The sequence below is a fragment of the Choloepus didactylus genome, chromosome 1 (genome assembly GCF_015220235.1).
Source record: "Choloepus didactylus isolate mChoDid1 chromosome 1, mChoDid1.pri, whole genome shotgun sequence".
In the NCBI taxonomy this organism is placed as follows: Eukaryota; Metazoa; Chordata; class Mammalia; order Pilosa; family Megalonychidae; genus Choloepus; species Choloepus didactylus.
In genome coordinates, this window is record NC_051307.1 from 154,638,938 (window position 1) to 154,652,002 (window position 13,065).

At 41.2% G+C, this 13,065-nt stretch overlaps 1 protein-coding gene and 1 pseudogene across 3 annotated transcripts in view; both read right to left on the reverse strand.

Annotated features, from left to right (window-relative positions):
• The window catches only part of RASA2 (RAS p21 protein activator 2), a 126,654-nt gene extending 114,061 nt beyond the window's left edge, over positions 1-12,593 (reverse strand). For 2 of the 3 annotated variants that reach the window (XM_037843689.1, XM_037843683.1), the window contains exon 1: positions 12,423-12,587. In XM_037843689.1, the coding sequence (XP_037699617.1) occupies positions 12,423-12,555 (133 nt within the window). In that variant the 5' untranslated portion in view covers positions 12,556-12,587. Of the gene's footprint in view, positions 1-12,422 lie in introns of all 3 variants that reach the window. The other variant, XM_037843712.1, reaches the window with a different exon arrangement.
• Positions 3,497-6,460, reverse strand: LOC119539877 (annotated as a pseudogene).
• Positions 12,594-13,065: the final 472 nt, after the last annotated feature.

The window sequence follows — 13,065 nt, forward strand, 5'->3', positions numbered from 1 at the left end:
AGAAGTAAATACCTGCAACTATCAAACTGCAACCCAGTTGCCTCGACTCTTGAAGACAATTGTGTAACTATGTAGCTTACAAGGGGTGACAGTGTGATTGTGAAAACCTTGTGGATCGCACTCCCTTTATCCAGTGTATGGATGGATGAGTAGAAAAATGGGGACAAAAACTAAATGAAAAATAGGGTGGGATGGGGGGGATGATTTGGGTGTTCGTTTTTACTTTTATTTTTTATTCTTATTTTTATTGTTTCTGGTATAAGGAAAATGTTCAAAAAGTAGATTGGGGTGATGAATACACAACTATATGATGGCACTGTGATCAGTTGATTGTACATCACGAATGACTGTATGGTATGTGAATATACCTCAATAAAACTGAATTTTTAAAAAATGCCTGGCACAGAGTAAGTGTTATGTAAGTGTTTGCTTTGTCTCCAGGACAGGTTGCAAATATTTTCTCCCAACTACTGATGGTCTTTTAACTCTTGTTTGTAAGTCTTTACTTACCTTTCCTCATAAACAGTTCTTTTTCCACTTCTATTCTACCATCACGCATTACATCAGTAGATGAAACCAAAAACTGATTGCTCTCACTGGGTCTCACAATCAATTTCTCCTCAAGAACAAACATAGGCATCAGCCAAAACATCTAATTTTTTTAAATCTTCCCACTAAAAAAAAAAACAGCTAACTTCCTTACTATATAAAGCATTCCCACACACACACACACAAAACAAAAAAACTGATAACCCAGAAGAAAAAAGGATAAATTATCAAATCAAATTCACACCAAAAAAAAAAAACAAATAAAAATGGCTCTGAAAAATATGAAGACATCCTCCAGTTCATTTAAGAGAAGTGCAAATTAAAACTACAAATTGAATGTTCCATTTCATCTAATAGACTGATAAAGATCAAGGAGTTTTGAGTGATGTGATCAACATGGCGACGTAAATTTAGCTACTGAAAATCTCTCCCAGAAAATCCATGAAATAAAAAGGACAATTCTGAATTGTTCACAATTTTGGGAGAAGATATAGACTGGAGAAGGTCCCTACAAATGCCAAATTGAAAACAGAGAAAAATATCAGAAATGGAAATGTTCTCATATAGATTGTGGTGGTGAATGCATAACTATTTGATTATACTGGGAGCCACTGATATTCACCTAGGACAGATCGTATGGTGTGTGAATAAAACTGTTCAAAAAATAAACAGAAAGATACAAGCCCAAGAGAAGATGTGGAGAAAGAGATATGGCCATTCACTGTTGGTAGGTGTGCTGGTTTGGATGTATTATGTCCCCCAAAACGCCATTATCTTTGATGCAGTATTGTATGGGCAGGAAACATATTGGTGTTGATTGGGTTGCAGGCTTTTGATTGGATGTTTCCAAGGAGACGTGATCACTAAACTGTGGGTGAGATCTTTCATTGGATAACTTCCATGCAGGTGTGGCCCCACCCATTCAGCATGTGCCTTGATGAGTTTTCTGGAGCACTATATAAGTTCAGACAGAAGGAACAAGCTTACTACAGCCAAGAGGGATACTTTGAAGAATCCACAGAAACTGAGAGAGCAGCTGCAGATGAGAGGCAGTTTGAAGACGGCCGTTGAAAGCAGACTCTTGTTCCGGAGAAGCTAAGAGAGGACAAACACCCCAAGAGCAACTAAGAGTGACATTTTTGAGGAACTGCAGCCTAGAGAGGAACGTCCTGGGAGAAAGCCATTTTGAAACCAGAACTTTGGAGCAGATGCCCGCCAGGTGCCTTCCCAGCTAACAGAGATTTTCCAGACACCATTAGCCATCCTCCAGTGAAGGTACCCTTTGTTGATGGACACTTTATGGCCTTAAGACTGTAACTTTGTAACCATATAAACCCCCTTTTATAAAAGCCAATTCATTTCTGGTGTTATGCATTCTGGCAGCATTAGCAAACTAGAACAGTAGGGAAGCAGAATGGTGCAGCACCTCTGGAGAACAGTGTGGTGGTTCCACAGGAGGCTGGGTGTAAGGCTGCCACATGATCCTGCAACCCTGTTAACATGGTGTATACTTGGAAGAACCGAAAGCAGGGACACGAACAGACATCTGCACACTGACATTTATGGCAGGACTATTCACAATTTCTAACAGCTGGAGGTGGCCTAAGGTCACATCAATGAATGAACGGAGGGCCAACTGTGGTGTATACATACCATGGAATATTGAGCAGCTGCAAGAAGTACTGAAGTCATGATGCATGCAACTAGGTGAATAAATCTTGAGGACATTATGTTGAGTGAAATAACTAACGAAGAGACAAATACTGTAAGGTCTCACTAACACAAATTAACTATAATGAGCAAATGCTGAGAATTGAATTCAAGAGCATAGGTTATCCAGGGATAGAAAGTGCACAGAGATTGGGCAACTGATGATTTAGGAGAACAGAATGTTCAATAAGGCTTACTATAAAGGTACCCAGATTGTAAGCTCTTACAGCAGTCACATCTATTCCTGAGTTTTAACTGTTATTTCTAAATTCTGAGATGCTGTGCTCCTTCCTGGTAGTTCCCTGTAAATATGGGTATCTGTGTGACACCTGAGACTCAGAGTCAAAGAGTTCTGCAGCTATGTAAGTCAGCATTACTCCATATAGAACTATTAAAGAAAGTGAAAAAGAGATCAGACTACAATTACAGATATGAATGAAACGGACTTGGTTAGGACTAAGGTAAATCAGAATACAGAGTAAAGGAAGATATTAACTGTATTTTAAAATTCCAACTTCTGTGTGAGACCAAAAGAAAAGAGATTTATTTGGTACAAAATTTATATTTTTGTAGCACACTATCTACTTCAACCTGTCTGGTCAGTTTATTTAAACAACATAATTACATGGAACCCAGAATAGGGAATGAGTTCTTGTTATTCTTTACAGGCTAATGTAATACCCCAATATATCCCAGAATATTCTGAGCAGAAAATAAAAGAGTATTTGCAAAGTCCCCTTGAGGGACCGGGGGAAAATGTGGAACCATTAAACTTCCCCACCTTATGAAACACCAATGGCGAAGTAAGCCTACTTATAACTATGCCTAAAAGTAACCCCCAGAAAACCTCTTTTGTTGCTCAGCTGTGGCCTCTCTCTCTAAGCCAACTCTGCAAATTAACTCACTACCCTCCCCCCTATGTGGGACACAACTCCTAGGGGTGTAAGTCTCCCTGGCAATGTGGAACATGACTCCCAGGGACAAGCCTGGTCCTGGTATCATGGGATTGAGAATGCCTTCTTGACCAAAAAGGGGGAAAAGAAATACAACAAAATAAAAGTTTCAGTGGCTAAGAGATTTCAAATAGAGTCGATAAGTCATTCAAGAAGTTACTCTTATGTATTATATAGATACTCCTTTTTAGTTTCTGGTATACTAGAATAGCTAGAAGGAAATACTGGAAACTAATGAATTGTAATGCAGTAGCCTCGATTCTTGATGATGACTATATAACTATATAGCTTTTATTGCGTGACTGTGTGATTGTGAAAACCTTGTGACTGACACTCCCTGGATCCAGTGTATGGGCAGACAATTAATAAAATAAAGACAAAAAATATATAAATAATAGGGGGTGTAAGGGGTAAGGGAGGAAGTTTGGGATATTCCTTTTTATTTTTATTCTTTTTTTTTTTTTAAAGTTAAAAATTCCCTAATTTTTTATTCCTGGTACCATTACCACAATTTACAGGGCAATATACCTGATGTATGAAAAGAAAAAGAAAAAGGAAAAGCTACAACAGATAAAAGACCTCAGGAATGTACATCTGATTGACACACTGCATTAATCAATAGCTGCACTTTTTGCAAACTGTGACTATGACAGTCTGAACAAGAAGGGTTTCTTGTTTAAGCTGCAGTAACTTTTCTGACTATGGATCATCATTCCTTCTGTGGCAGATTTTTACAGTTCCTCTAATGCGTCTGGGACAACTGTCTCAAAGTAACCTGCAGCTTTCCTGACAACTCCTCGCTCTTTCTCCTGCTAAGAACTGTAGCCATTTTCCGTTGAGTTTTTAGAACCTTCTGCTACCATATCCATCACTTCTACCACTAGATCCATAACCACCACCATAGGGACTGCCCAAGCTTCTTCCACCAAAACTGCCTCCTTTCATGGGTCCATAATTTGATTGCTATTGTCCACTATAATTTCCAAAATCATTTTAGTTCCCACCACCACCATAGTTACTACTGCCAAAATTTCCTCCTTCATTGTAACCATCATATCCTCCACCACCACCACATCCACCACCTTGGTTCCCATATCCTGGTCCACCACCACCATAGCCCCCTCTACAACTATAACCAGGACCACCGCCATAGTTGCCACCATCACCTCCAAATCCATTATAACCACCATTACCTCCTCCCTAACTACCTCTGCTGCCCCCTCCACCACCATAGCCTCCTCTTCCACCAAAGTTTCCACCACGGCCAAAGTTCCCTCCACAGCCCATAAAGTTGCCACATCCATCTCCACGACCTCTCTGTGATCCAGCAGACTGCATCTCTTGTTTAGAAAGGGCCTTTTTCACTTCACAATTATGCCCATTAATAATGTGGCATTTCTAAACAACAATTTTATCAACTGTATCATGATCGTCAAAAGTTACAAAAGCAAATCCTCTCTTTTTTCCACTCTGCCTGTCTTCCATAACTTCTATGGTTTCAATCTTGCCATACTTTTCAAAGTAGTCTCTCAAATTATATTCTTCTGTATGTTCTTTAATACTACCAACAAAAATTTTCTTCACTGTTAGATGGGCACCAGGCTTTACAGAATCCTCTCTAGAAACAGCTCTCTTTGATTCCACTACATGCCCATCAACCTTGTGTGGTAGCACACATTGCTGCATCCACCTCTTCAACACAAGGGTAAGTCACAAAACCAAAGCCTCTGGAACATTTTGTTTGGGGGTCTCTCAACACCACACAATCTGTGAGTGTGCCCCATTTCTCAACATGTTCTCTTAAATTTTCATCCATAGTTCCAAGGCTCAAACGACCAATAAACAGTTTTCTCAACTGTTGTGGTTCCTTTGGATCATGGCCTTCCTCCTCCTGGCGGCGGCAGCAGCGGCCGCCAGAGTCGGGCTAGGGGCAACAGGGCAGTGGTTTTATCTCCATTTTGAGGCTGGACTCACCTCCTCCAACTCGGGTTCAATCTATTTTTATTCTTTTTATTATTTGGGGGGGGTGGTGAAAATGTTCAAATGTTCTAAAATTAATTGAGGTGATGAATACACAACTCTATGACACTATGAGCCACTAACTGTATACTTTGGATGGATTATATGGTATGAGAAATCTCAATAACACTGCATTTAAAAAAGAAGTTTTACAATACGTGGGATGTGGGTGTGAAGAAACAAGTATTCATGTACTGCTGGTGAGAGCATAAACTGGTACAGTTTCTATGAGGGCAATTTGCATTGTTTTTCCAAAATAAAAATGTACATCCCTTTCATTCATCAATTTAACATGTATTTAACATATATCCTACAGATAAAAATGCACTAACATTAAAAATGACATACATACATACTGCAGCAATTTTGTAATAGCAAAGACTGGAAACAACCTAAATGTCCATCAGTAGGGGAATGTTTTAAATAAACTGTGGCATATCCAGATGATGAAATGTAAGTAGCTGTCAAAAAAAAAAAAAAAATGAATGAGGCAGTGCTCTCAAATATATGGATATGAGAAATCTTCAAACTATATTGTTAAGTGAAAAAAGGAAGATATAGAAGAATAAATGTATTTTGCCATAGACTTTATGTCTGTAGGAGAGATATATTAATACATTTCTATTTGTAAATGTGTAAATAATCTCTGGAAGATTACACAAGAAACTAGTCATGCTTGCCTCTAGAAAGAGAACTACATGAATAGGAGATAGGGAAAGGAAGAAAACTTATTTTCAACGTATTCTCTTTTGGACCTTTTGAATTTTGTGCGGGGTTATCTGTTAATATCTAATCAAATGAATAAATGAATCTTAAAAACATAAGCAAACAAATGAAAACCTCCCTGTGATCACACCTAACTTTCTATCGCTTTCTTTAAACTATGCATAGCAGGATGCTACCACGCAGGTATAATTTGTGGCTAGATTGTTCAACTGGAAAAAGCAAAGGTTTACCATCCTAGCTGCCCAATATCACCACAGCACCACCTCTGGAACTTTTTAAACTTACAGATTGTCCCAAGAAAATATTTACTCAGTAGGCGTTGCGTAGAGCCTGGGCTTCAACATTTTTTTAGGTACACAAGTGATGCTAATGGGCAATCAGGACTGAAAACAGCTTAGTTAGAGCATGACACAAATAAGTAAACATCCAGATTCAATCTCTACCTAGGTCCATCAGTAGGGGAATGTTAAATAAACTGTGGCATATCCAGATGATGAAATATAAGTAGCTGTCAAAAAAAAAAAAAAAAAAAAAGAATGAGGCAGCGCTTTCAAATATATGGATATGAAAAATCTTCAAGCTAATCCCTAACCACTTCACAAAGTTCTTAAGAAGGAACAGATGAGAATGTTAGATTGCTCAATGAAAATCTATTACCACTTCTGTACAGATCACTTGATAGACAGTGTGATCTTCATATATTACATGTACTACATGTGTAACACTCATAGCAATGAATTAATCCCATGTAGTATTCTAGAAAGAACCTTGTTAGCACTGGACTAGTATCCAAGGGGCCATTTATGGCATGACATTTGGTGTCTGAGTCAATTTCTTCATTTGTAAAATTAGGGGACAGAACAAGATTATGTCCTCTTCCTTCCAACTCTAAACGTCTTTAATTCTCTAACAATACATGTGTCTGAAAGCAACTATTGCTTTTAAGGACCAAATAGTAAAGACCTTTTTTGTCCCATTCACAGCTTAGGCCCAATTCACAACTGGTGGACTAGTGACCCAGCAGACACTCAAAATATGCATTTATGTACTACTAAATAAATTAATGGTCACAGGAAAAAAAAAACAAAAAAACAAATATTTTTAGGATTCAAAAATCTTACCTAATAAATCTTAGATAATATTTTCAGAAGTGGATCTTATGCAGCATAGGTATACTAATACATTTAAGCGCTAAAATAAAAGCATCTGATACACTGTCTTAAAGCATATGGTTCAAGTTAAAAAGCATTAACGCAAAGACTTAGTGCTAAAAGGAACGTTGAAGACCAAATCCGAGGAAATAAGGGCTCAGGAAGGTTGAAGAATTCACCCAATGTTGTCCTATTGTTAATGGCATTGTTAGAACCATGTCCAAAGCAACAAATTTGTCAATTGTAGTTCATTGTTGTTTCTGTGCACACTGGTAAAACCTTATGTCTTTTTAACCAGGGATTTGTGATGACTTAAGTGACACACAAAACTAAAACAAAAGTTTCTTAATTTACATAAAAAAGCTTTGATTTCCATTAATCTATGGCTATACAACAAATCTTTGTTAGCAGCTTCCAAAAGAGCACAGAACTTCATTAGCAGATAGAACATGTAATCTAATATTATTGCCGAATAATTCTGTAAAGTACACTTAACAAAGAAATAGTATTAGCATCTACAATTAAAGAACAAAATGATATGGTTTTATTCCAACCACATTAGAGCCACAGTCACTTAATGTCTATTGAAAGAGTTCTAAGTTAAAACACACACACACAAACTCAATGAACTCAGTAAGGTTTACCTCTTGTCTTCTTTAGAGCAAATGATTAGCAGACTGCTTCATGAAATTCTACAAAGAACCCTTTTCTCTAGTTTCTATCCATCTGAAACATGGATTCTTCCTCCATCTTAAATCACTCATCATCTCATTTCAAATTTCTGATAATATTGGACTCTTAGCATGAATAAACCCTTTTTAATCACTCCCTCTCAACTCTGAGTGGTCAATGAAATGTTTTGATTTATACTTTATTACCAAAAATTCAAATTTGCCATCCCAAATAAAAAAATGGTATAATTATAAGATTTGCTTTTCCAGGCTCCAGGACCAATTAGTAATAATATTCATGGAACACAGTCAGGTAACAATATTCAAAAACCCTAATAATAAGCCATCAGAGCATTTATAAAAATTTAGTCCTTTTCCTTATGAGGCAATTTTGGCATCAGTTCAAACTCAAGGGGCTCCTAGCTCAGTAGGTGCTATGATTTTGAAACAGACGAATTTCCAGACACACACCCATGTAGTTTTCTTTTACTAATACTACCATCTTCTTGTTTGTTTAGCTGTATCATTTACAAAACACTTTCATATCTAGTCATACTTGAAATCATCCTCAGGATAACATTGTGAGGTAGGGCATTTTCTAAAGGCCTTCTCTGTTCTAGACATTGTGCTGGTTCTGGGACAGTTAAAAAAAAAATAAACAAGAACCTTGGTAGAGCTCACAGTCTAATGGGGGAAATAAACAAATGATTTCTATGAAATGTACTATAATAGGAAAATGGACAAGGAATTGTGATTCCCCAGCAGCAGGAAGTCTTAACCAGCACGTTCTGGCCACAGAAGGCTTTGGGCAGCAGATAACTTGAAGCAGGCTTTTGTAGGATGAGTAAGAGTCCCTGACACAAATACAGGGTGGGAGAAAGGAGAAAAACACTCCCAAGCAGAGGGAACAACATGTACAAAATGGCTAGTAATGAAGCATTATTCCCATTTTAAAGATGAGGAAGATAAGCTCAAAGGTAAGTGAGCTGTCTAAAGTAATATGACTATAATTAACAATGTATGAAGTAGAATACAGGTCTTCTGATTTTAATCAGTTTTGTAATCAGGAAATGCCCATACATGTCGGACAAGAAAATCAGATTAAGATTAGTTTTTATCTCCTTCTCTACACCTTCTTAAGACTTTGGAATCTGACCCATATTCTGGGTGAAGTGAAGGGGAAGGGGAACTTATTTAATCCTTATAGTAATCCTATGAAATGGGTGCTTTTACTCTCCCCATTTTACACATGAAAATACAGAAGCACACCGAGATTAAAAGAAGTTGTAAACTGGTGGAAAGTCAAACCTAGATGACTTACCTGACCAGGCCTCTCAAGCACTTAACCATACCCCATAAATCTTCCCTACTTGGTCAAACAGCCTAGGTCATCCTTGGTCTGAAGACATCAAGGAGACCAAGTGAGTTCTGGGACATATCATGGTCCCACAGATCTTACATTTCAAAATTCACACAAATCCTTAGATTGACCCTATATCAATCTTGTCTCCCATGAGTAGGTAAATCCATGGATAAAGTGCCATGGGCCCTCTGCTCCAGCAACATTTTTACAATTTGGTTTAACTGGACAACAAGGGCAAACTTAACAAAATGCAGTAACCAAAAAGGTGGTCACAAAACAACAGCATGAAGCCTGAAGGAATGTGAAGGAGAAGAGACTAGCCCCCATCTGTCACTTGTGTGTGGGCTGTGTGGTTGTTTTTTGTTTTGTTTTGTTTTGTTTGGGGGGGATATGCAAATATGCTTCAGGTGCACCAACATACCAGCTACTCACTGCACTGGAGTTCAAACCAAAGGATGGAGTCTAGAGTACGCCTCCAATTTCCTTAATCAGGGTCCATCTGACAACCCCAGGGGATCCTACACCCAAACCTGTCTCTTGAATACATTTAAGGAAGCAGACTAAGCAGACTACTTGGAACTGCCATGGTTTCCTGGGGTACTAAAATGACCTCATGGAATTAAGGATCAGCATATAAGACAAAATACTGTCAGCAATACTGGATTTCCTAATTCACTTGGCTGTTTGAAACTGGACACAAAATGTTATTTTCAATCTGTCAACCTGATATTTCATCTTGTGAAGTATGTGGGAAAATAAAATTAACACAGGAATGAAAACCCTAAAGAAGGTTACGAGCTATTATCTCTAAACTTTAGATATATATAAATCAATCCATCTTCACTTTTTGTTAAAATAAATTTGTAATTAAAGGGTCCTAGCCATGTCCAGAATAAAGGTTTCCTTCCAGGCTCACTTTCAGCCCTACGGACCTCAAATTTTCCAGATAAGGGACTTTTTATCAGCAGTTTGAAATCGGCCAGCACATCTCCAGGAGCTATCTGAGGTTTCTCAGTGGGAGAGGAGGAAAGCTGATATGGGTACCTCAACTCCCAAGCTGCTTAATAACCACCATCGTCGCATTTCTGTGACTTTAGCACCTGCTAATGACCCTTCCAGCCCCTCAACCCCCAGCCTGCAAAACCCACATGTCAGTTTCAGGGAAACAGAAAACTGCATCTCTTCACAAGGTTCTGAAGGTCAACCATCTCTGGGTTACGCAGCTAAAAGGAGGACAAAGAAATAGAGGGAGCAGGGGGAAGAACCTGAATATAAGTATCCTAATACACTTTTTTCTTTGAAGCATACACTTCATGACGTGAACAATAAACTGAGTAATTCAAAAAGCAAGGAGCTGATAGGGATAACAAATGTAATACTTTCAGTAAGATTACAGCAACAATATTTCCAGCAACTGGATGATCAATCTCTAAATCTGGTTGGTGAAGATGCTCTAAATCATGGAAACGAATTATTTGTTTGTTTCTTTACTTACAGAACCAAGTTTCACTCACAGTGATAACTCCTTATAAAACTGATCTCCTCAAGCAGGAGAAAGTGTGGAATACTTAAGTTCTCCTGGGAAATGCCCAACCCTAACCCTCAATTCCAAGATCTGTGTATACGTAGTTACCTGCTCCAATGGACAATACCTAGCATCAAGTGACACTAAAATGTAAAGTGGTGAAAATCTGAAAAATCAGATCAAAGGGAGAATTCTGACCCATATCTGGTTTTCTCAAATATTAGTATTGCAAACATGCAAATATTAAACAGGAGATTTAATCTGAATTCTGAGATGACTTTCGACCCTAGAAGGTAATTTCAATGTTGGGAACTTAGATTCAGGCAGACAAGAATCTATTATTTTTGGTACCATTTTCCAAGTTTTAAGAACTGTACTCTCTTAAGAGCCCAGGACCACTCCTGGGAATAAAAAGAAGAGAGAATTTGAAATGTTTGTTTCTGGGGTTTAATAAAATCCCAAATACTTCAAAGGGGAAGCAACCTGAACAGAAGAAAGTGGGAGAATCCAAGCTCGATAAATAATCACTATTAAAAGAAAGGAAAATTTAACATCCAGCATAAGAAAGAGGGCTATTAGTCATTTTAATGTGATATGATTTTCTTTATACAAAGTGAAAAGAATCCATCATTACTATGGGTTATTTACATGAAACACTGAGCAAGTTTACAATTTGAAGATAAAGAAAATAAAGCTAATTTTCGGCAAAAGGAAAAAGTTTTACTGATATATCTTACAAATAAGGAAAAAAAGTATTTCCTCTGAATCAACTTCTGTGGGGGGAGGGGAGCAATCTGACGCCAAAGGGTCAATTTTAAATGTCCAAATGACTGAACTTAAAAGGTCTGTCTATAGCAATGCTTCTGAGCAAAATTATGTATTAAGTCAACTAGTGTGGCTCACTCTCAAAAGTAACAATTAAATGCATGAGAAGGAAAAGAATTAAGTGGGTTAAGTGCGGGTTGGATGACTGTTTTGAGACCTGCTCACAGGAAGCCACTACATCCTGCCTGAAGTCCCTGTCAGTCACGCCGTCTCTCAATTCAAGTCCTCGCCGCAGCGAGGTGGGGCGGGTACAGGTGTCCGGCCCTGAGCTCCTCCCGGCGCGTTCACTCGTGCACACCCCGTGCGGCAGACACTAGTCCCAAGGCGGCCTGTTTCCTCCAGCTCCGGGCGCCTTTTTCAACCTCCCACTGCCTCATGAGTCCAGGAAACAGAGCGCCCCCTCCCCTCCGGCCAGCCCCACTTCCCCGCCCTCCTCCTCCTCCTCCAGCCGCGCTCGCCTTAATTACCACGGGGCTCCCACCTCGGGGCCGCTTCCCGGCGTCCGCAGCCGCCGGGAGGCCTGCGTCGGAGGACGGCCGGAAGCTCCCCGCGCCCCCGACCCGCGCCCCAGGCTCCGCCGCCCCCGCGTACAGGCCGCGCCCCACCGCCGAGCACCTCAGGCCGGCAGAGTCCTAGGCGCTTCCCCGGCAAATCTCCTGTCCTCCACTCCTCCCGAGACGGGCAGCCCCAGCCCACGCCGCCCAGTCGAGGCGACACCTCCCTCAACACACCCCCCTTCCTGCCTCACGCGTGCCCGGCCCTCCCTGCGCGCCTCGCCCAGCGCCTGCCCAGACCCTGGCCCCCGCCCAGGCCCCCTCTCGGGCCGGCTATCCCCGCGCGGCTTGGGGCGGCCACCCTGGCGCGCCCGCCGCCCCCTCAGCCCCGCAGCCGCCGCCACCGGACAGTCCCCTCAGCCCAGCCCCTGCTTACAGATCTTGCCCCGCAGGCTCTGCAGCACTCGGACCTCGCGACTGTCCTCGTCCCCAGTCTCGGGCTCTGCCGTCGCAGCCGCTGCCGGAGCCTCGGAAGAAGCCGCCGCAGCAGCAGGCGCCGCCGCCGCCATGGTGCCGCCCGGCTCGTGCCGCAGCCCCGCCGCCTGCGTAGCCCGGCGAGGCGGAGCCCAGCGGCGGCCTAGGCCTGGGCGAGCCGCGAGCCTGGCCCCGCCCCCTGGCCTCAGCCGGGCCTGCCCCGCCCCGCGCGTCCCTGCCCCCGTCCCCACCCGGGTCTCCGCTTTCGCCATCCGCGCCTCCCCCAAACCTGGACGGCCTGGGCGGCTACCTGAGCTCAAACCTTTCCTCCCCTTTGCCACGTAATAGCCCAGGCGCTTGCCAAATGTGACCCCAAGTCGTGGCTCTGAGCAGCCTTGAAAATCGACAGGAAGAAAACGCTGGCCCTCCAGAGATCACCAAATCCTACTGGAAATTGGGCTTCCCCACGAAGCCGACCTCCACATCTAATGCACAAGGAAATTCGGACTCTTCCCAATAGGAGGACCTCCTTGCGGAATAAAAATAGAATGGAATTTGTTAATTGGGTGGACCTTAGAACTACCTTATTCAAAAGGAGGGCAGTG